At 57.5% G+C, this 19,631-nt stretch overlaps 1 protein-coding gene across 1 annotated transcript in view; it reads left to right on the top strand.

Annotated features, from left to right (window-relative positions):
• Positions 1–19,621, top strand: part of LOC119105251 (roundabout homolog 2) — a gene marked incomplete at its 3' end in the record, with an annotated part of 32,281 nt that extends 12,660 nt beyond the window's left edge. The window contains 3 exon segments of the mRNA XM_037228722.1: positions 2,811–3,110; positions 11,537–11,821; positions 19,509–19,621. Coding sequence (XP_037084617.1) covers positions 2,811–3,110; positions 11,537–11,821; positions 19,509–19,621 — 698 coding nt within the window.
• Positions 19,622–19,631: the final 10 nt, after the last annotated feature.

The raw sequence follows: 19,631 nt of genomic DNA on the forward strand, positions 1-19,631 counted from the left end.
CGTGGCCGGAACAGAGATGACAAAATCGTTAAAAAACCAACGACTCTAAACTGGCCGCGCGATAGAAAAATGAAATATGCAGTGTCATGAGGCGACAGACCTCTCGCGTGCGTCGGGCCCGACGGTGATTGGTCGGCTTCTTCCACCTGAGGTCAGACTCATCCGTTAAGCACCGCCTTAAATTTAGATGCCGGCTGCTTGCCAGCAGCGATGAGCGCTGGAGAGGAGCGATGGGCGGGAAATGAGGTGCGAACAGACGAATGGTGGTGATGTAATGCGTTGAGGAGCACATGCCTCCCACGATCCTGTCGGAGCCTCCCACGATCCTGTCGGAGGCTCCCACGACCCTGTCGGAGGCTCCGCGACCCTGTCAGAGGCTCCCGCGATCTTGTCAGAGGCTCCCGCGATCCTGTCAGAGGCTTCCACGATCTTGTCGGAGGCTTCTACGATCCTGTCGGAGGCTTCCGCAATCTTGTCGGAGGCTTCCGCTGGCCTGTCGGGCCATCCAACTCGGCGAGTTATCCTCCAAAGCTGTCTGCGTGCGTGATCAAAACTCACAGCGAAGCATAAAACGTTCAGTCAGCACCAGCTGTGCTGTGTCCGAGGAACCGCTTCTGTCCAACCCTGTCCACTGTAGACACCGTAGAGACGTGTTGAGTAAAAAGCCCACTGGTACCACCAAAAGGCCACCGACGGGGGCCTCTGCTGGCTATGCTAGCCTAACAAGGCGACCGTTATCGAGTTAGTTGACGGTGGCATGCGATATCAAGGGTGCTGCCGGCGGTAATGCGATAGTTGGACTGTATAGTTACGTGCAGGAGTCATGGGATCCGGCCGCGTGAAGAGGTGCTGTGTGGCCCGCCCCACCGCGGCCTCGCATCCGATGCAGACCTGTAGCGTTACCTGCGTGCGGGCACATGCTACGCCAGTCCTGTTGTCTCGATTCTGTTGGCATACTGGATCTGCATGCATATGCTCATGAGGCATGCGCGTGCCGTTGGTTGTCAGCGTGTTTAGCAACGTGGTTTGTGTAAAAAACGTCACTAAGGATCTAGTAGGTGCAATAAGCTGCCAATTTACGGTTTCGAGAAAGGATGTCCAACTCACATAAATACGTAACGAGAGCTGGGATGCGACGAAAGAAAGCGGACCTACAGCTGACCAATACACATAAGCTATGCGAGGCATCGAGCGGTTGCGTTATGACGTGGGACGTGCGGCGGAGCGCGCCAAGGTATGATTTTGTAGCTCCACATGCAACAAAATGTTCTAACTTCAGCAACGGTTGAGTATAGCTGATAGTACGTATGGGAAGTTCTGGGTGTGTACAAGTCCATCAGAAGATAGTGATGGAGATAATGGGAAGACCGAATTATTCCAAAAGATAATGGATATGAAACATTTGGGAGGAAAGAAATTACCGATAATGTGCGGAGAATGCAAAAGGCGGCTGCATGGGAAGCAAATCGACTAATGAGCAAATTATTAACGGGTGCGCACCTGGGAGAAATCACGGCACTTGAATTTCCGATCACCATGATCAACTTTGCCTCGGTCTCAGGCGGAAGGGGAGGCAAAAAACAATCGAGCTCACGGGGCTGAACTTGGTCTGCTGAAGCCAGTGAAAGTCAATTGGGCCTGGGCCTAACGGACGTACCCGACACCCACGGAAGTTGGCTCGGCCAACTGACTCCTGTGTGACTGATATGTCTTCACAGAGAAAATAAATGGACCGTTTCAGGTGGTGGGAATTTCTAACATTTCCTTTCTAATGCTTTCGTGATGAGCGTCAATTTAATCGCTCACTCTCGGTCTCATGTCTTCCGTGAGTGATAAGCGTAATTAGTAGTGTAGTGTTTCGAGAAACCTTGTGGTGTTGAAATAATTTGACTTGTTATTACAGAGAGCCTGGCGGATTAAGGCCCTTTTATCAGAAAAATAAAAATAGTAATTATTTAGCACTGATACAAACTGTGATCGAGGCTTTACATCTCATATGCCGCCTGGGCCATTTAAGTATGGAGTGAATTAATCAGACACTCTATAGAATGCGGTAATGGTGTGGCCAGGATTCGATCCTAGGACCGACAGGTCCGAAGCTGAACGCACCGACCACCGCACTACCACCGCGCATAAGCCGTTTCTCACACAACGCCTGAAATGCCGCCAGATTAGCATGTCACTCAGGCATTAAATGCTCCATATCTCTGCGACGTTCCATCCAGTCAATGAACCGAAGGTGGCCGATGTTGGATAAGACGGGCAAACGTTTAGCAACTTTTCCGTGATGATATCGATTGCTCAGAGCGCCCGTAGTGCTTAAGGCTGAGGTCATATAGCCGTCATGTGTTTTGGGTTTATGTTAAAGTTAGAGCTCTCCTGGGATACATTAGACTTGATAGATGCTAATTTTAGTATACTGTAGTTGCTGCTGTCGGCCTGAGCGTTTCCAGAGGTTCGCTTGCACATCAAATGACATGTTGTAATGAGGTCAATATTTGCAATCGCCAGTAGCCGTAAGGGCGGCATTGCCAATAGAAAATAAACATGTGACCAATTTATCCTTGATCCAGAGGTACCTCTGGACTGCGATAGCACTGACGTAGACTTCAAGGCATTTTCTATCGTTCGCCCATAAACCGAGCATCAAATAAACGTCTACCGCAAACTACACCCCTGCACACATCTTCTTATACACGCCGTCGCACTGATGCGACGTTCCAGCTGCCCCACTCGGCCCAAAATACACAGCACACAGACCCCCCCCCCCCCCCCAGGTCTTGACCCACCTCTCTGACTTTTTGCCGCAGCGGGTGGCGGCGCCCCGAAGATCACAGAGCAGCCGACCAATGAGCTGGTGGTGCGCGGCCAGCCAGTGACCTTGAACTGCAAGGCCGAGGGCGACCCATCGCCGCGGGTCAGCTGGTTCAAAGATGGCCGCCCGCTGGCGGCGGCGGCCGGGCCGCAGCGCTTCTTCCTGCACGGCAGCTCGCTCTACTTCGTCGAGGTGACACAGAACCGGAAGGAGGACGACGCGGGCACGTACTGGTGCGAGGCCCGCAACAAGCACGGCACCGCGCGCAGCCGGAACGCCACGCTGGAGGTCGCAGGTGGGTCAGGGGTCAGGGGTCAAGAGTCAGGGCAGAGCGAGGTCAAGCTTTGGCAGTTCCCTTGAATTGAGAGGGGGAGGGGGTTTGGAGGTGGACAGATTATGAGCAGGAACATGCCAGTGCCGACATGAGAGAACAATATGGGTCTCAAGAGTGCATGAGATCCTGTAAAGTTCTGTCATGCGCGTCATGTCATGTTCTGTCATGGAAGTCTGTCATCAGTGCTGACTGAGCTCCGTTGTATCGTGTGTACATATCTAGTGGGAGGAGCGCGAGGCTCGCCAAGTCAGCCGGATTTGCAGTGAAGTCTATTCCTCTGACTTGTCTGCTCCACGTGATCTGGAGATTAAGACGAGGTTGACTCAACTGCGCGCAAGTGAGGTTATGGCGAAGTCAGTGCGCGTGTCGTGTGGGGCCTTCAAACGGGGCCTTCATATGTGTCAACCGTGCTGCCCGACTTAAGCAGATCCCCGACGATTTGGGAACTTTCTTACGATTCGCTAATCAGCTTGCAATCAAACAACTAACATCCAGTGGAATCCTTCCAGCTCACGCTCTACAAAATTCGCACTCAGGCACTAAATATACGCTTCCACGGAGGAGCACTGGCCACTGGACAAGAAGCACGAGAGCAGAGCGTTTCGTTGCCGAACAGATCCGTCCGCGGTCGAGGCAGAGCCCATTGGCAATCGGCCGACGCGGGCCGGAGACCGTCCGTCGTCACCGGCTCCTGCCGCGGCCGCCGAGCCGACAGGCCGCAAACGGCCCGCGTCTGTCGGCTCCGCCTGTCAGCGCCGCCCCAGTGCCCCCTATCCTGCGGTCCGGAGACGCGCCAGAGCGGCGGCGGCCGACCTGCCGCCCGTGCTCGCCCCTCCCCGCCTGCTCCGGTGCAGCGTCAGTGCTCACAGTCACGGGGAGGAGAGCCATGTGTCGCGGTCTGTCACCTCCACCCAGCTCAGCAGCCGGCGACGGCGGTGTGGACAGAGCGCAGTGGCAGCGGCGGCGCGCGGCTGTCCCTGCCGGCCACCCGTCCGCTGTCCTCCCGGCACGCCGACGCACGCCGCGGCACGCGCGCCGGACGTGCGTGCGCGTGCGGCTGGCGCGTGCGGTCGGGTGCCGCTGCCGTGGTCTGGACGCGTAGCCGGCGGCGCCGCGGTCGGTCGATACACGTAGGCGGCGGCCACGGCGAAAATAGCCGCTCGGACACCATCGAGTGCAATCAGCCGCGGCCACGCTGCTGAAACATGCCACGCTCACGCGCATACAGAGCAGGCGGCCGCTGATTTTGTGGCCGTTTCGCTGAAAGCCACCTGTTAATATGTGGCTTTCAGGTTCCGTGGGTGCTCGGAGGATAAATGACGCTGGCGGACACGCGATTGAACGCTGAGACCTGGGTCGTCCAGGCAACAGTTCTATTGTTGAAGAAAGTCGGCTGAGGGAGCGACAATTTTTTACCAGTTTATCATGGCGAGCAGCTAGAACTCCGCACCATTAAAGCGTGGTCGAAATCAAAACGGGTCTCGCACCGGCAGACCCATTGCTCCAGTCAGCCGCCGTCCGCGCTGCACATCTCTCCCATGCCCGCGCTGTTCAACCCGCCATTGTGACCGCCTCGACTCCAGACTCCCGACTGCAGCGCGCCCGACTCTGACTCGCCGCACGCGCCGGTCGTCGACTCGGCTGCACCGCGCCGTGCAAAGCACCCCTGGAGACCGTCGACCGCGCGCGGCCGCCGGCGGCCCGACGGCCTTTGTGACGGCAGCCTGACATCCAAATGTCACCCGGACAGGCAGGACTGAGCCGCAATCAGCGCCCAGGACAGGTACAAATGGAGGGGCGCGCGCGTGCCGCCGCGCCCGGCCGGGCCGGCCGGCCTCTGACCGAGCGACGAATGACCCGCCGGATAGCGGAACCGCAATTGTAATGCGGCCGGAATTGCGTACTTGCGGGTCGAGCATGCGTGTCAACGTGATATACAAGGTGCGCCGGTATAAAGAGCGGCGTACGCTGTCCATTATTCATCTTCACGCGCAGGTTACATTGGCCCAAATATGCGGGTTTGCATGTGCGGGCGCATATGTCGAAAGGCTGCAATTTTCTCCACGGGGCTCGGGCGGCGGAGTGAGTTATGACTGCCTGCACGCACCTCCAGTGGGGCTCGTCCTGTTCGGACGCTTTCAAAGCGCTTTTACATCGAGGTTGACTTCACCGGTTGAACAGCGACGCAATCTTTTCATCGCGGTCGTGTTCACAGTCGGATGAGCTTAAATCTAACAGCAGTTCAACTCTGGGTTTACGGAGATCAGGTTCTCTTCTAAGAACCAATTATCTGCCTCTATTTCAGCCTGAGCGATGTTTGAATCTCGAACTCGTGATAAGATGTTAACGGTTAGTTGAGGGATTTGCCATCCCCCAGTTCTGGAAGGAACGATTAACATAACTCACCAACACGACCAACGATTCACACTTCAAACATGACTGAACTATTCGACTGGTATCCTCATGTTCAGACATGAACCCCGACAATGTTGACCTTCAAGCCAAAGCCGACTTAGTCTAGCGCACATCTCATGAGGACCGTCACTCAGTCGCTCACGACCTCTATGCATATCTCGAACTGTTATCCACCACCGCAGTCCTTTCAGAGCTGCCCGCGTCTCCGCCGTCTCTCAAACCTCCCCTGAGTCCCACGAGCCGCGCCTCCCCTCCCCACCCGCTGCCCGCTGCCGGCGGCGTCCGTCTGGTCTCCGCCACACCTCGCCGACGCTCGGCCTGACCGGCGGCAATTCATCCCGCGCTCCCGGCACGGCGCGCCCGTCGTCGCGCCCGCCGCGCGCCGCCGGTCTCGCCAGGATACACAGCCCGCCGCCGGACGGCCGGGCCGCCGGGCCCGCCGGACCGCCGCCAGCACGTGCCGCTCCGCCCCGGAAGCTGGCCGGTCAGCGGGCGTGAGGCAGCGTGAGAGCGGCCGCCGATCCCGTGAGAGCGGCCGCCGTCGGCGCGGGAACTCGGCCGGCGTCGGCACGTTTGAGGCGGGCGGCGTCGTGCCGGCCGTGCCGCCGGCAGCGGACGATATGCAAACGAGCTCCGGTTTCCAGCGCGGGCGCGCCGCCGTACGGTGTTGCAGGGTAGCCGGCGCAGCGATTCGGCTCACGAGCAGTCGCCGCGGTCGTCGAGGGCGACGTTCGTCGTGGGTTGCCGTTCCTGCTGTCGGCTCCTGTTCCCGTCGGCTGGCTTCGGCTCCTGGTCCCGTCGGATAGCTCTGACTCACGGCTCCTGTACGCTTCTCCTGGCTCCTGGCCGGCTGCCGGCTCCGGCTCCTGCTCCTGGCGCCCGCACCAGCCCCGGCTTCCACGGTCCCTCGGCCACGCAGCAATCTCGGCGCACCGGTCATCGCCGTCGCCGCGCGGCCCTCAAACAGCTATCTGATGCGCTCGCCGGCGAGCCGGCTGCCGGCTCCGCCGTCAGGGGCCGCTTGTCACAAAGCCGCAGCCGGCGCCGCCTTCGGTGGTCGCGTTTATTGCGCATTCCTGAGCCGCACAAAGAGGGGACGGGCGCCGATTGATTGCGCCCCGGCGATAGACGGCGCCGCGCCGGGCCGGAATCGATGGCGGTGGCCACGCTGACGGCCGACGCCCCGACATCCGGGGAGGAGTGACCGCCACGACTCAGTAAATGTTATGGTTCGGGATGCGGTCGTGTCGGGGCGAACGACGAGGGGGAAGCGGCATCTTCCGCTGTGGGGGAGACGACGTCGTGCGCTCGGCCCGCTCGACCGAACCGTCTCCGGGTGTGGGGACCTTGGCTTTGTTCTTGTCGGGAGAGCTAGTGTTTCCGCGGAATGTTTTTGCTGGTGTAGAGCGGCGCAGTGCATTGTAGGCTGGCGGGATATGGTTTTCTATCTCAGGGTTTGTTTGTTGAAGGCATACATTTCAACCTTCCGTAGCAAATCGCGGCAAACTTGAAAGAGGACCGTGCACCCTGAGTGAAATGTATAGCTGAAACGGACCAGGTATTTAGGTACCAACGACGCATCGCACGGGACACATTTCCGATTTTGATCTATCGTATGATATTTGAGCAGCATTATCTTCATCTTCGAACATTCGTCAGTGGAGGTGGTCGGATGCGCGGCACTGAACCGCACCGTCCCGCACAACGCTACGAAGAAATCTCACATCGCCCCCCTCCCCCTCCCCTCCTAGAGGAGTGTGGCCTGGTTCCGGTGGAGCCGATGTCGTGATTGAGAGCTCCCGGCCAGTTCTCACAAGGCTGCTTTACCAGGCCGTCTGATAAGAGCGCTCATACACGATAGCCGGTGCAGGCTGACCAGCTGCAGTACTCAGAGCTGATGGTGATCGGAAAGGCGATAATTACACGCTCCGTCCGCCGGCGGTCGACACGAGAAACATTCTATACAGGGAACCGGTTGAATGCCTGAGCAATTGGGGCTACATATCAGCTTCCGGCGGCGGCTGACCAGTTACCACGCCAGATGGTGGTATTCGACGCGCGATCTTCAGGCAAGCCCGACATACCGCCGTTCTAGTTCGCATGCATCACTGCCTAATGGATTCGTGGCTTGCCTGCCTCGCTATCTCCATCGCTCCGAGAGGTCCGCGCGGGCCAAAGGTGCCGCTGAGCTAGCCGAACACGCCCAGATCGTTCCGCTGCCGCCTCTTCGGCCGCTGCCAGCGGCGGGCGCCGGCTCTGCTGGCCCGCCGGGGATGACCTGCAGTGCCGCTGCCTCGGGCGCCGCGGCCATGGGTGTCAGTCACACCGCGCCGAAGCCCCGGACCGGCGCCACGGGCTTCGCTCCCCTCTCCTGGTCCCCCCTCCCGGCGTGTGGGAACCTCGCGGGCGTCAAGCTGTGATACCCGTGGCGGGGGAGAGCATAATTTCCAGGCGCCGGGGCCCAATGTGTGGCTGCGCGTGATTTCATGAAGATGGCCTGATTTTCCGGTCAATTTATCTAAACAGACTGTCGTCTCGCGCTGATTTATAATGCATGATTGTCGTGCCTGATGGGAAAGTATCGTCACGCCGATAGCACAGACGTGATTGGAGCGGTGCATCACGGCGCCTGCGTTCAGGAGGATTTCTGGTTATGGTTTTTTTGTGAGCCTAGCGTTGCTCAGCGTCTCGGGCACCGGGCATCCTCACCTCTGAACAATTACACTCCTGGCACCGTAAAATGAGGTAGCCGGCACCGTCGCACGATATAAACCCCGTCATTCGTCGGCATACGGGTAGCGTGGAAACTTAAGGGAACATGGCATGTGAACGGCAGTACAATCGCATCAGCAATCTACGAGTCCCCAGGCTAACATCATAAAACGGCCAGTGACCGCTTCGTTCTGCCTGCCGCCTCTTGGGACCATTGCAATGTTATGTTACCCAGGGGATAAATAACTGTTGTCATGGTGGTCCGCAGCAGGCTTGAACTGACCCTTCTTGGGTTATTTATGACCTCAACTAAAACAACTTTTGAAGAAAGCGTACCTTCCAATGACGTTGATTGAGGCATTAAGTCCGAAGTTCCTGCGCAAGGCCCCATAATGACGTCCTGCCTAAGAATAAAAAGGCCCACGGGTGCCGTCATTGACCCAGAACCGAACTGGCTTTTCACAAAAATGATCTGAGGTAACTTAGAATAAACGCCCTTCGGCGCGAAGCTTTTGCGTTTAGTGCATATATGCGTTGCCTTGACCCTTTTAATGACCTTTTATACTTAAGCAACGGGATGCATCGCCTAAATTTGCTTGGCACCCCATTTATGTATGCACTTCTGAATTTTCGGCCTTCCGTCGTTCTCGGTCGAAACGAGTTAAGGTATTTCAACGCTGGTGCTCTTCCAGCCGTTACATACATGCAGCTGCAGATAAATGTCAGTTAAGAGTCACGTCCACAATCACAGAATGAGTATGTTGCTCTGTAGGTCTAGCTGTCCTGTAGAGTCAAATAGTTTAGTGCTAAGAGGCGCTCGACTCATTACCGACACAAGGAGCGGTGGAGTACAGCTCAGTGCATCTCTTCAGAGGCGTTTCGGGCTAATGCGAGCTGCGGCGGGCATGCGTTCATTTTTTGGGACGTCCGCCAGGCAGACCCCGGCCGAGAGTTGTGGCCTCCCATTCCGGACGCCAGCACCACTTGTCACCATCAAAACTCTGCACCCACGACGACTGCCCCTCTTAGTTTCGCGAATTCGCCGTCTTCATAACACTTAATGTAAGCAGGCAATCTTTCCTTATTTATGGCCGCGCTTCGCCTGTAGATTGGCCGTTAGACGGCGGCAACAAGTCATCGGGGAGCGGGCAAGGCTGCTAGATGCGAGGCCCCGCCGCTTAGGGCCCGGAACGGCGCCGTTTTCGCCCCCGCCGCGGCGCTTTCGTCGCGATTGCGCGCCGGGTGCGTCGACACAGAGCGGCCATTGTGGCGGCGCTGGAGTGGCTGGGTCACCGGCTGATAGCGGGCCGCGCGCGTGTCGAGCCCAGATAGAGTCCCGACGGGTGTCGAGCGTAGATACCCCGCTGCACCGCTGGACCGAGTCCAAACAAACACACCGGGACCGAGGGGGGGGGGGGGAGGGGGTACCACATCTGCATCTCGCGGCGAGAGGTGCGCAGCGCGCGCTGGTAATGGGGGCGACTTGACGCCGGCTCGGCGGTGAAGTTTTTCATCGGCGAAACGTGACGAAGTGGGAATCCGCTGCTGCGCCTTCGCATCTTCTGCAGCGCGATACCGGCGAGACTGCGATCACGGTCCGCGAAGCGTGCCAGACGGCCTGAGCCGAGACGGCCGGCCCAGCCGCGGCCACCGCCGGCCGGCACGAACGCGTGCCTCTCCCAGGGTCCCAGGTGCGACCAGTGGCCGGAATGTCACGTAGGCGCAGCCTGCACACCGCCCGAAAGGCTCAGGCTGCAACATGCGCCTTGGACGCTGCCACGGGCCCGACGCGGCCGAGTTAAGGTTATGAAGAGTATCCTGAGATTCACGCTGTCGCGCAGAAGCCCGGGCAGGCTGGCAGACGAGCGTCGGTGCGAGGCATCGGTCGGTCGCCGCTCCGACCGCCGGCGCCTGCCCGCAGGTCACCGCAGGTCCGTGCGTGGAGGCCGTATTGACCGGCCGGTAATCTGGGCTGTGACGTCAGTCACGGGTCGGCCGTGACTCATCGTATTGAGCCTGTACCTGCCGTGGGCGGCGTGCTGGGCTTGCACCTTCCGTGGAGCTGCCGTGGGCGGTGTGTTGGGTTTCCACCTCCCGTGGGCCATGTGCTGGGCCTGCTCCTCCCGTGGGCCGTCCGCGTAGCATCTCTCCCCCCCCCCCTCATGGGAGTGGACGCAGCCCGCTGGCGTGATGGGAGCGATGAGCGCTGGCGAGGCACGGCCCAAACGGGCTCCGGGCGGGGCAGGCGGGCTTGTTCTCAGGAAAACCTGCCGCTATGGCTCACGGGGGACCCGCTGAATTATTGGGGAGCCCCGCCCACCAGAGAGACGCCGTCATCTACTTACTGTGATGAGATATTTAGTGTGCCGAGGACAGGGAGTGGAACTGTACGCGAGGGACGGTCCAGAGTGCTTAGGAGCTTGCAGTCAGAGCTCAGAAACGGAGCTCCGCCATGCCACGCATGTCAGAGAAGTCCGCCGCCATTAATCACACGGTCTGTTTCTCATTCCCGGAATGGAGTCATCACATTGTGCCTGCGAGGGCGGCGGTCAGCCATTTCTGCCTCGATGCGCTCATTGTGCCAGTGCTCCGAGAGGAGTTTCTAGCTGTTGGACATGCAGTGCGGACTTCACGTCGGAAGACAAGTTCCGCGCGGACTGACGGGTGTATAACGCGTTCCCCGTTGTTAGACATGAGTTTGCAGTTGCCTGTCTCGGGTGCCAAAAAGTTCCAAATGGATGGCCTCAGACCGCTGCTCCAGTCTTGTGTGGCAAGCACAGGCTGACTTCTATTGGTGCAGCTGACCTTCGCTGGGGTATATGACATGGAATGGTTTCGGAATCACTTCGTACTTTTTGGACCTTTGCTGACACAGAACTTCGCCCTGTGGGATTTATGCAAAGCAGAAAACTCGTCCGGCAGCGTTGCGGCGTGAATCTGAGTCGTGTTGCGATTTTTCTATAGTTCACCACTGACTGAAACTCAGTGTTGATACGTAATTCTGCTTCTGCAGTGTTATGGCGTAATCGTGGGTTAACCCGCTTGTCTTGACCTACTCCAGTGTTGCGGGACAGCCTCGGGTGGTGTGTCGCGGCTTTTTTTTGGGGGGGGGGGAGGGGAGAGCTACGCGACTGACATACCGCGTGCCTGTCGCACTAATACACAACTGACCTGACAAACACATTGCTACAGATCTGATGCACCACCAGCGCTTCTGTTTCTGTGTTACGCGACTGACGCGCTCCGTGTCTGTGTTGCAGTGCTGCGGGACGAGTTCCGCGCGGCGCCGAGGGACGTGCAGGTGGCGCAGACGGAGACGGCCCGGCTGGTGTGTGAGCCGCCGCGCGGCCACCCGCCGCCAGAGGTCACCTGGCGGCGCAACGGCGAGCCGCTCGACGTGGCCGGGTCACGGCGCCTGCGCATCGCCGCCGGCGGCCACCTGGTGGTCACGGACGCGCGCCACCACGACGAGGGCGCCTATACGTGCGTGGCGCGGAACCTGGCCGGGGAGCGACGCAGCCGGCCGGCGCGGCTCACCGTGCATGGTGAGTGGGGTGAGAACGTTCGGTGAGAGCGCCTGGTGAGAACGCCCTATGAGAACGGAATGGCTGGGGGAGGGGGAGGGGGGGGGGCGCAGACAGGGAGGAGCAGTGCGGCGAGCGGCATGAAGTTAGGTACATTGACGGCCGCTCGCCGACAGCTGTCAGGTGGTAGCGAAGTGGGTGTTGGGATGCAGCGTAGTCAAGACGGCGGGGAGACGGTGTCACCATTCGTAACACCTGCATGGCGAAGAAACGGGAGTGTTGAGAGAGGTTTTTGCAGAAGGAATAAGATGGCTTTAACATACCTCAATAATGTTTCAGAATGCAATGGTGACGTCTTTTCATTCAAACTTATTTGAAGGGGGCACAACTTTCACCAGGCCATCCCTGAGTTATTGGTATTTTTCACAAGTATGCAGGAGAGGATCATTACAAAATGTCACTTGGGACTATTATCATCAGGAGTCCATCAGTGAGAACTCGGATTTCAGCCCCTGAAAGCCCGTGAAATGGTAGACAAATAAATTCTCCGGTGTTCATTAATGAAGATCGTTGAAAATGGGCAATACATATGTCATGTGAGCAAGAAAGTCCTTGAGCTCCTTGTTTTCGGGATTTCAGTTGGTGGACTGACTTCTGACAATAACCAACCTTCAACATACCTTAAGTTTCCGGGAAACAACGCCATTAAGGAAATATTGTGTAACCTGACAGAAGTCGACACTTCAAAGCTGTACTCATGGTCACTCGGCAGCAAGGCTAAGCAAAAAAAGCATTTACAAACCAAGACATGTGAATCCAGAAAATCCCCAAATCTGCGCAGACGCTGTCACGAAAAAGATGTAAAAGTGATGAATCATCCGGGCTGCCAGATCCTAACTCCCGATACACCGTGCCACGCTGTGGGCAGCACGAAACACGGACGACTGAGCCGGAACGTACGGTTACCCATACCGAGTATTAAGCTAGAAAATTACTTACCACGAACAGCTGGTACCACGAACATTGCACGAACCATTGCAAAACCTGATTTCCGGAATGTTCATGAGGTTCGTGCAATGTTCGTGGCATCTGATGTTTGTGGTGCCTGATGTTCGTCGTGCCTGATGTTTGTGGTGAGTAGTTTTTCAGCGGTAAAATAGTTTTCAGCCATATGCTTGGTTTGGGTCCTCGTAACCTTCCGATTTAGCCGTCCATGTTTCATACAGGCCGTGGCGTAGCACTGTGCATCAGGTGCTATGATCTGGCAGCTGAGATGACTTGTTACTGCGATGTCTTTTTAGTCACAGTGCCTGCACACGTTCGTTGTATTTTCTGGACTCACTTGTGGTGGTTTGCAAGTGTGATTTGTTGCTTAGCCTTGTTTCCTCGTGGCGACCATGGGCACAGAGGGTTTTATCAATACAGTCAATGCTTCCTTGAAAACGTCGTTAAATCACTACTTAAAGCTATGCAAGTTGTGCTATGCATGTGCGAGGAACATTATTCACGTAGATAAGATAGCAGTAATAGCCTTATTTGTCAGAGAAAAGCCAGGAGAATGGAGATATAGATAGGTTGATATTTTAGCAACATGCCTTTATCGAAACAAAAGCAGAAGCCACTTTTGCTATTGTTTCCATACAGGCATGTTGCCGAAATATCAGCCCATCTATATCTACATTCTACTGGTTTTTCTTCGAGGGATAAGGCTATCACCACTGTCTCACTACTTAAAGCTGGGTTATTGCCAGAATCAGATCTCCCATCCCGCAATACCACTATATTTTCATTGCCTGCACTATCACATGCTCACTATCATATGCAAGCGGTATGAATCAAACGACCAGTGAGCCCTCGCTCCCAAAGAGGCCCAGACCTGCCAAGTCAGAGTGAGGACCGAGGACCTTGAACAGGCTTATCTGGAGCTCAGCTGATTTATTCGAAGCCACATTACACTGCGCACGTGGCCTGCTCTCTTACGTCCTCTGTGAAAGCATGGCAGGGGTGGGAACAGCACAGACCGAGCCAGTGCTGCCGTATCTGGTGTCAGCCACCGTGAAGAGGTTCAGAGTTCGACACGCGACGCATGTCGGGCCTTTGTGTCCAGTGGCGTGACATGACCTTATTTGTGACGGGCTCTGTGCGTGGCACGAGCCACTTTGCATGCGGCGGCGGGGCCGCATGAAAGGCAGGAGGGCCGGGGCCTATTTCATAAGACGTTGCGGCATGTGTAGACGATGTTTGTGAAACAGATCAGCGAAAGCTCGAACTGAGGTTTACTGCCAGCAGAGCAGGCCGGAAATGTTGGCGGCCTTGCCGTGCATAGACGGAAGTTGCTTTATTTAATAACGCACGCGGCGTTTGATCTGAACGCAAGGAAACAAAGTAAGCAAACCGGGCACAGTCGGCGAGCACGCTCGGCAATAGCCGTCTTCAGATCCGTCTTTTTACGTATGAAGGCATCGCATTGTCTTGCCAGAGGTTACAGAAGAAGCAAATGACGGCGTGCTGACATGCCAGAAGTCGGCGCGTCCGCCACGTCATGGCTGCCGTTCTTCCGAGTAAAACATATGTGGCCTGTTGGAGAATGAGAAAAAACAAAAATGGACGTGTGCTCCACGGATAGGGAAATCAGGGTAGATGTTGCGTGGCTGTGAGTGGTGTAAAAAGCTTTTGCTTGCTGAGACACCATTTTTTGCCAGGAATTTGCATTTTAAGATGTGAATATTCTCCAAAATCGTTGTTTGGCGTTTGCCGTCGCACAAATATGTGTCATTCGCTCTGTAAAAACGAGCTTTGTATCAGTCACGGGCCTTGAAGACATGGGTGGCAACTGTGCGTAAGTACGCACTCGACGGTGCACCGGGCTCAGAAGCCGACCCCCTGACAGGCGCGCACGCGTCTCGTTATAAATGCACCCCGGGTGACTCGTCCACCCGCTGTATGCGCGGGGCGTCTTGAAATGTAAATAGCTGATCTAGATAGCGCGGCCATAGTTGAAATTAACGAGGCATCCTTGATGACGCCCACCGCGCTGCCGCCCGGGTGCCTCCTTACCACTAACTCGGCCCTGACAAATTGCGGCCCATCTTTGGCGAGAGGCGGCGCAGCGGCCGCGCCACGCATGCGAACGAGCCCTATTTCAGTGCGCGCTGGCAAATTGTGCAATTCGTTCTGCGCGCGCGAGCCTGACGTCCGGCGCGTCCGGCGGCTGGCAGAAGGTGTAGTTTTCCCACCGGTTGTCGGCACGGAGCGGGCTGAGCAGCGGCGCGATCCGGGCCGACATGGCAGGTACAAATGCCGACGGCGCGGCCAGCGCGTCCTGTCGGCCGGGCAGCACGCGCCGGGCTGCCGCTGCGCTCCTGGGGATGGTCGGGAGGATCTGGAGGTGGGGAGGTGGAAGGGAAGGCTGGATCTGGGGCGGGGCGTGCAGGGGGACGAGGGAATTTGAAGGGCTACGGGAGAAGCGTTGAACCGATCCGTCTGGGGCGTCAAAGCCGGGGTGGAAGTTCAGAAGATCTCAGAAGGTGCTCAAATCAGATGACCTAGCTCTTGCACTGCAGATTGAGGCATGCAGGTATATCTGTATATCATCCGCATGCATACACATGCTGTCTGTGCGAAGCTCCGAGTTCCCACCAGAGTCTCTGGATAGCGTGTATGCAGGCGGTGGGAGGGAACCAGTCCGCACCCAGCGCCTGAGGCCCTGCCGCGAGGACCAAGAAGCCAGCCATGCGCGTGCATTATCAGCGATCTCGTATGCACACGCGAAAGCAATAAGCATATTTCGGCTGCAGCGCACCGTGCGGGTAGCGTTACGGCGGTGTATCTGGCCATCCGTCTTCGGCCTGGCGCGCCGCCCCGCCCTGGCGCTGCAGCGCTAAGATACGGGTTCGGCGTCTGGAGCATGCCGTTCGCAGCCGTGCAGGCAGGCGACGGCGGCCCGGCTCTGGCTCGTGGCACGTGCCGACAACGGGCCGCGGCGCGGCTCTGGCTCGGGACGCGTGCCGGCGACCGGTCGCGCCGGCTCGGTCAGGCAGCCAATCAGAGGGCGCGCGGCGCCAGCTGGCGGCGCTCTCTGATTTGTGGCCGGGGTGTTTGGTTTTGACGCGCCGGCCGGGGTGCGGGGGTGTGGGTGGCTGGGAGGGTGGGGTAGGGGGGCGGATGACGCCTGGACAGGTGCAGGGAGCGATCGGTCGACACAGCACAAGCTGACAAGCTGACGGGCGGGCCGTCGCGCCAGCCAGTAGCTCGGACTCAACATGCGTGGAGGCCGAAGCCGTCTGGATTTTGGGGTGGGACGAGATGTTTAAACGAGCTAACGCGAGCATCTGAAAGGCCAGGGCTGCTCAGGATAACACATGATTACATTGGTCACCAGGATTGTCATGACTTATGTCGGAGTAAGACCCGTGTCGTTCGGAGGCTGACGCTCCAGCACAGTGCTGTGGCTGGACTGCTCAGTTCCTTGCGATGAGGTATACGAGAGCCATCTACTTTGATCTACACACAAAGTTCAATTTGGTCTTAATGCGCTAAGCGGTTTAGAACGAGCCACCAAACTAGGCGACATTTACTGTGCAGTCGAGCTACAGCTCGATTGCACAGTAAATAGATTAAAGCTTCTGAACGGAGATCGTTATATTCGAGGCAAATGGTCAGAACGAAATTATCGTCCGCATTGTGCCCCCCCCACGCCCATGTGCCATCGTAGAGGAGTGCACTATAGTGGGCGTAGGAGGGCGTTACAATGGGATAGTCGAGCTGCTGTCTCTCACAAGTGCAATGTCAATGCCACGACACGCCTCTGCATCACGCTGGTGGCCGTCGGCCCGTTCACTTATCTGTTCTCCGCATTCACTCCAGGTCACGTCTGACCCACCCCTGGTCCGTTCCTAGCCCGCTCACGATCTTTCCCTGATTCACCCCTGGGCCGTTCGAGGTGCCCTGGTCCGCTCCTGACCTGGCCGGCAGCTCCTGATCCTTCCCCGACGCCCCCCAGGGCGTCCGGGGCTTCTGATCCTCTCCTGACCCACCGGCTGCGCCTGATCCGGCCCGGCCCGGCGCGCCCCACGCCCCTCATTAGCGCCGAGCCACTGCACCGGCTCGGCCAGCGGTGATAAGACCGCCGGGCCGGGGCCGGGCCGCCGCCAAAGCCGCTTAGGGCCGGCGCCGGGCCGGGCCGGCAGCTGCGCTCTGCGTGGGACCGCCCCGGAGCACCGTCGGCACGGGGCACCGCTAATGGAAGAAGATCTAGGTGAAGCTAGGCTGTTAGTGATGCCCTTGCCTCGCAATGCCAGGTCGGTGTTGCTTTGCCATGCCGGCTTACCCAATTGCCGTGAGCAGGATGTGCGTGAAATTCGTCGTTGCTAAGACGTAGTAGTTACAATGCGATGTTCATGTTCGCCAGGACTGCTGGACCTGCTTCTAGGAGGCTGCATCTCCATCCGGCAGACTTCACTTTGTTTAAACCATTAAAATATAGTTCGCCCGGCTACCAGGAGCGATGAGCTGCCTTCCTCGTAAACAGCAGGCGGATCCGATACCGCGAAATGAGTCGAACAGTCACGAGAATGAATATAACCGTCCAACACAGCCCCCTACCGTAGCGTTCCACTCGCCCGCTGGAATGGTTCATCAACACACCCCTCTAAAATGAAGTCGTCCGTGGGTTTACGAGGTCGCAACGGTCTGCAGTGTCGGTCCGTAATCCACCATCAGTTTATTGGGACAGCAGCGTTTTACGGCGTCACAACAGAGCCGTGTCCGTGTTGTGCCTGCTCGTTTTACGAGCTCCCGCTGCCAGCAGCTGGCGGGCGTGGACCGCGGGTCTGGCGGGCCCGCGAGGACGGCGGCCGGTGGATCGGGTCTGGCAGGCCTGCCTCAGGAGGTCTGGCCTCGAGCAGGCTGGCCGCGGGCCGCGTCCCCTGCAGCCGCCGTGACCGTCCGGCAAGCCAGCGGTGGTGCCATTTTACTCGGAGTGTCAGGCCGGCCGACCGGTGCATTAGCGTCCTGTTATGCACTGCAATTCGGGTGTCAAAGGCCGTTTGTTGTGCGGGGGAGCCATGCACGAAGTGCATTAGCGTAGGCGCCGGGCGCTACATTGACAGGGTGAAAAAGACGGCAGTCTTTCTATTTCGGGAGCCGAATACCATTTGCTTTTGGGTCGTGCTGCGGTACGCTAATGTCAAACGTTGTTAAGTTGACGGTTTCGCTGAGGTGGGTCTCGTTAATCAAGACGTCTCACGATACCTACGAGTGGCAGCTCTCGTGCAAAACTGGGTCACGTGTTAATTCACAGGCTGCAATCTTTCCACGTGTCTGGTGTTAATAATTGCTGCATGTATCACCTATCGGGAGCAGCCAGAGATAAAGTATGCAATAAGCCAGAGTTGAATGGCGGAAGGTCATGCCAAAGTATATTCCGTACTTCATGACATCATCGTCAGTTTGCAGTACATGTAAGCATGAGCTGGTGCAGCAGAGCTTTAAGTTTATTTTAAATCGCCCGAGATTAGCAACCTGCGTTTTATATAGCTGCCAATCGAGTCAGAAAACCTACATTTTCCCGGTTTGCGCTGCACGTGACGTAATGCAGCCGAAGCAAAAGTGACACCCCACCATCGCTCCGATGACTGGACCATCGCCAAATCGCATTGGCTTACGCACGTAATCCTCGTGTTTACCGCGGCTGATGAAACTGTGCCACGTACCCACTTTGCAAAATGAGACGCCTCGATTCGCTGCGCCGCTGAGGTCACATCTGCGCCAGTTTGGCCCCGTGCCAGCCAGCAAAAATTCTGCGGCACGCACCCTGTGAGAGGGCCATGCTGCCGTGCATGCCGCAGCTCCTAGGTCAGTCCGCAGTGCCGGCAGTGACAGGAGCTCGAGTCACTCGAGCTCCTGCGTGCGGTCACAGGAGTGACTTCAGAGCGTGACGCGTGACGCAGCGTGCAGCGTGACACCGATCTTCTGCGTGGGCGAGTGAACGCGTTAGTCAGCTAGGCGAGCGTGCAGTGCGTGGTGACTAACCGCTTGACGAGGCCCGTGACGAATCGGTCTTCTGCGATCTGCGGTTTGCTCTGACGGCCCGATGCCGTCACGCTGTGGTCTTGACGATGTGAGCCCCGCGCACTGTGCTGCGCATTACCACGCTCTGGGCGGGAGACATCTCACGTCATTGTTCCCTACCTTTATCGACTCCTTTTCTGTCATCATCCATAGCCTGACTCTATTGTTCTCTGATGTCCTCCATTTGACTATTTCATTTTATTTAGCTCGCTCTTTTCACTTCTCACTTCGCTTTTCATTTCATTGCCATTTACTTCTTCCATTTCCACGGTTCAGTTTCACATCCCCTTCACTTTTTTGCTTTATTTCGCCATGTTGTGCCTTTTTGTGTTTTCCCACAAGCTATTTTTACTTTCTTTGCCCTGGCCCCTGTGCCAGTATTCACCAATGGCCCCTCCCTCTCCTCCCGCATTAAATCTGCTCCCATTCCTGAGGCCGCACAACTCCACAGATAGCAAAGTACCCCGGCGCTCTCCAGCTGTAGTGAAACCTTTACTCCCTGCGGCTTCCCGACTCGGCATCCAACTGAGCAATGCAACAGAGCAATGCCACCTCTCCGTCCGCAACGAGTGCTACCTTCTCGCACCTCCTCCAGCCCCCAGCCCGCAGGGTAACCGGCGCCCTCTCTGTTCCGTAGTGAAGCCGTTCTTCCTGCGGCCGCCGTCGGACGTGACGAGCGCCGTCTCGCGGCGGGTCGAGCTCGCGTGCCAGGTGTCGGGCGACCCGCAGCCGCAGATCGTGTGGCGGCGCGTCCGGCGCC

The sequence above is a fragment of the Pollicipes pollicipes genome, unplaced genomic scaffold (assembly GCF_011947565.3).
Source record: "Pollicipes pollicipes isolate AB1234 unplaced genomic scaffold, Ppol_2.1 Scaffold_2555;HRSCAF=2994_pilon_pilon_pilon, whole genome shotgun sequence".
NCBI lineage: Eukaryota > Metazoa > Arthropoda > Thecostraca > Pollicipedomorpha > Pollicipedidae > Pollicipes > Pollicipes pollicipes.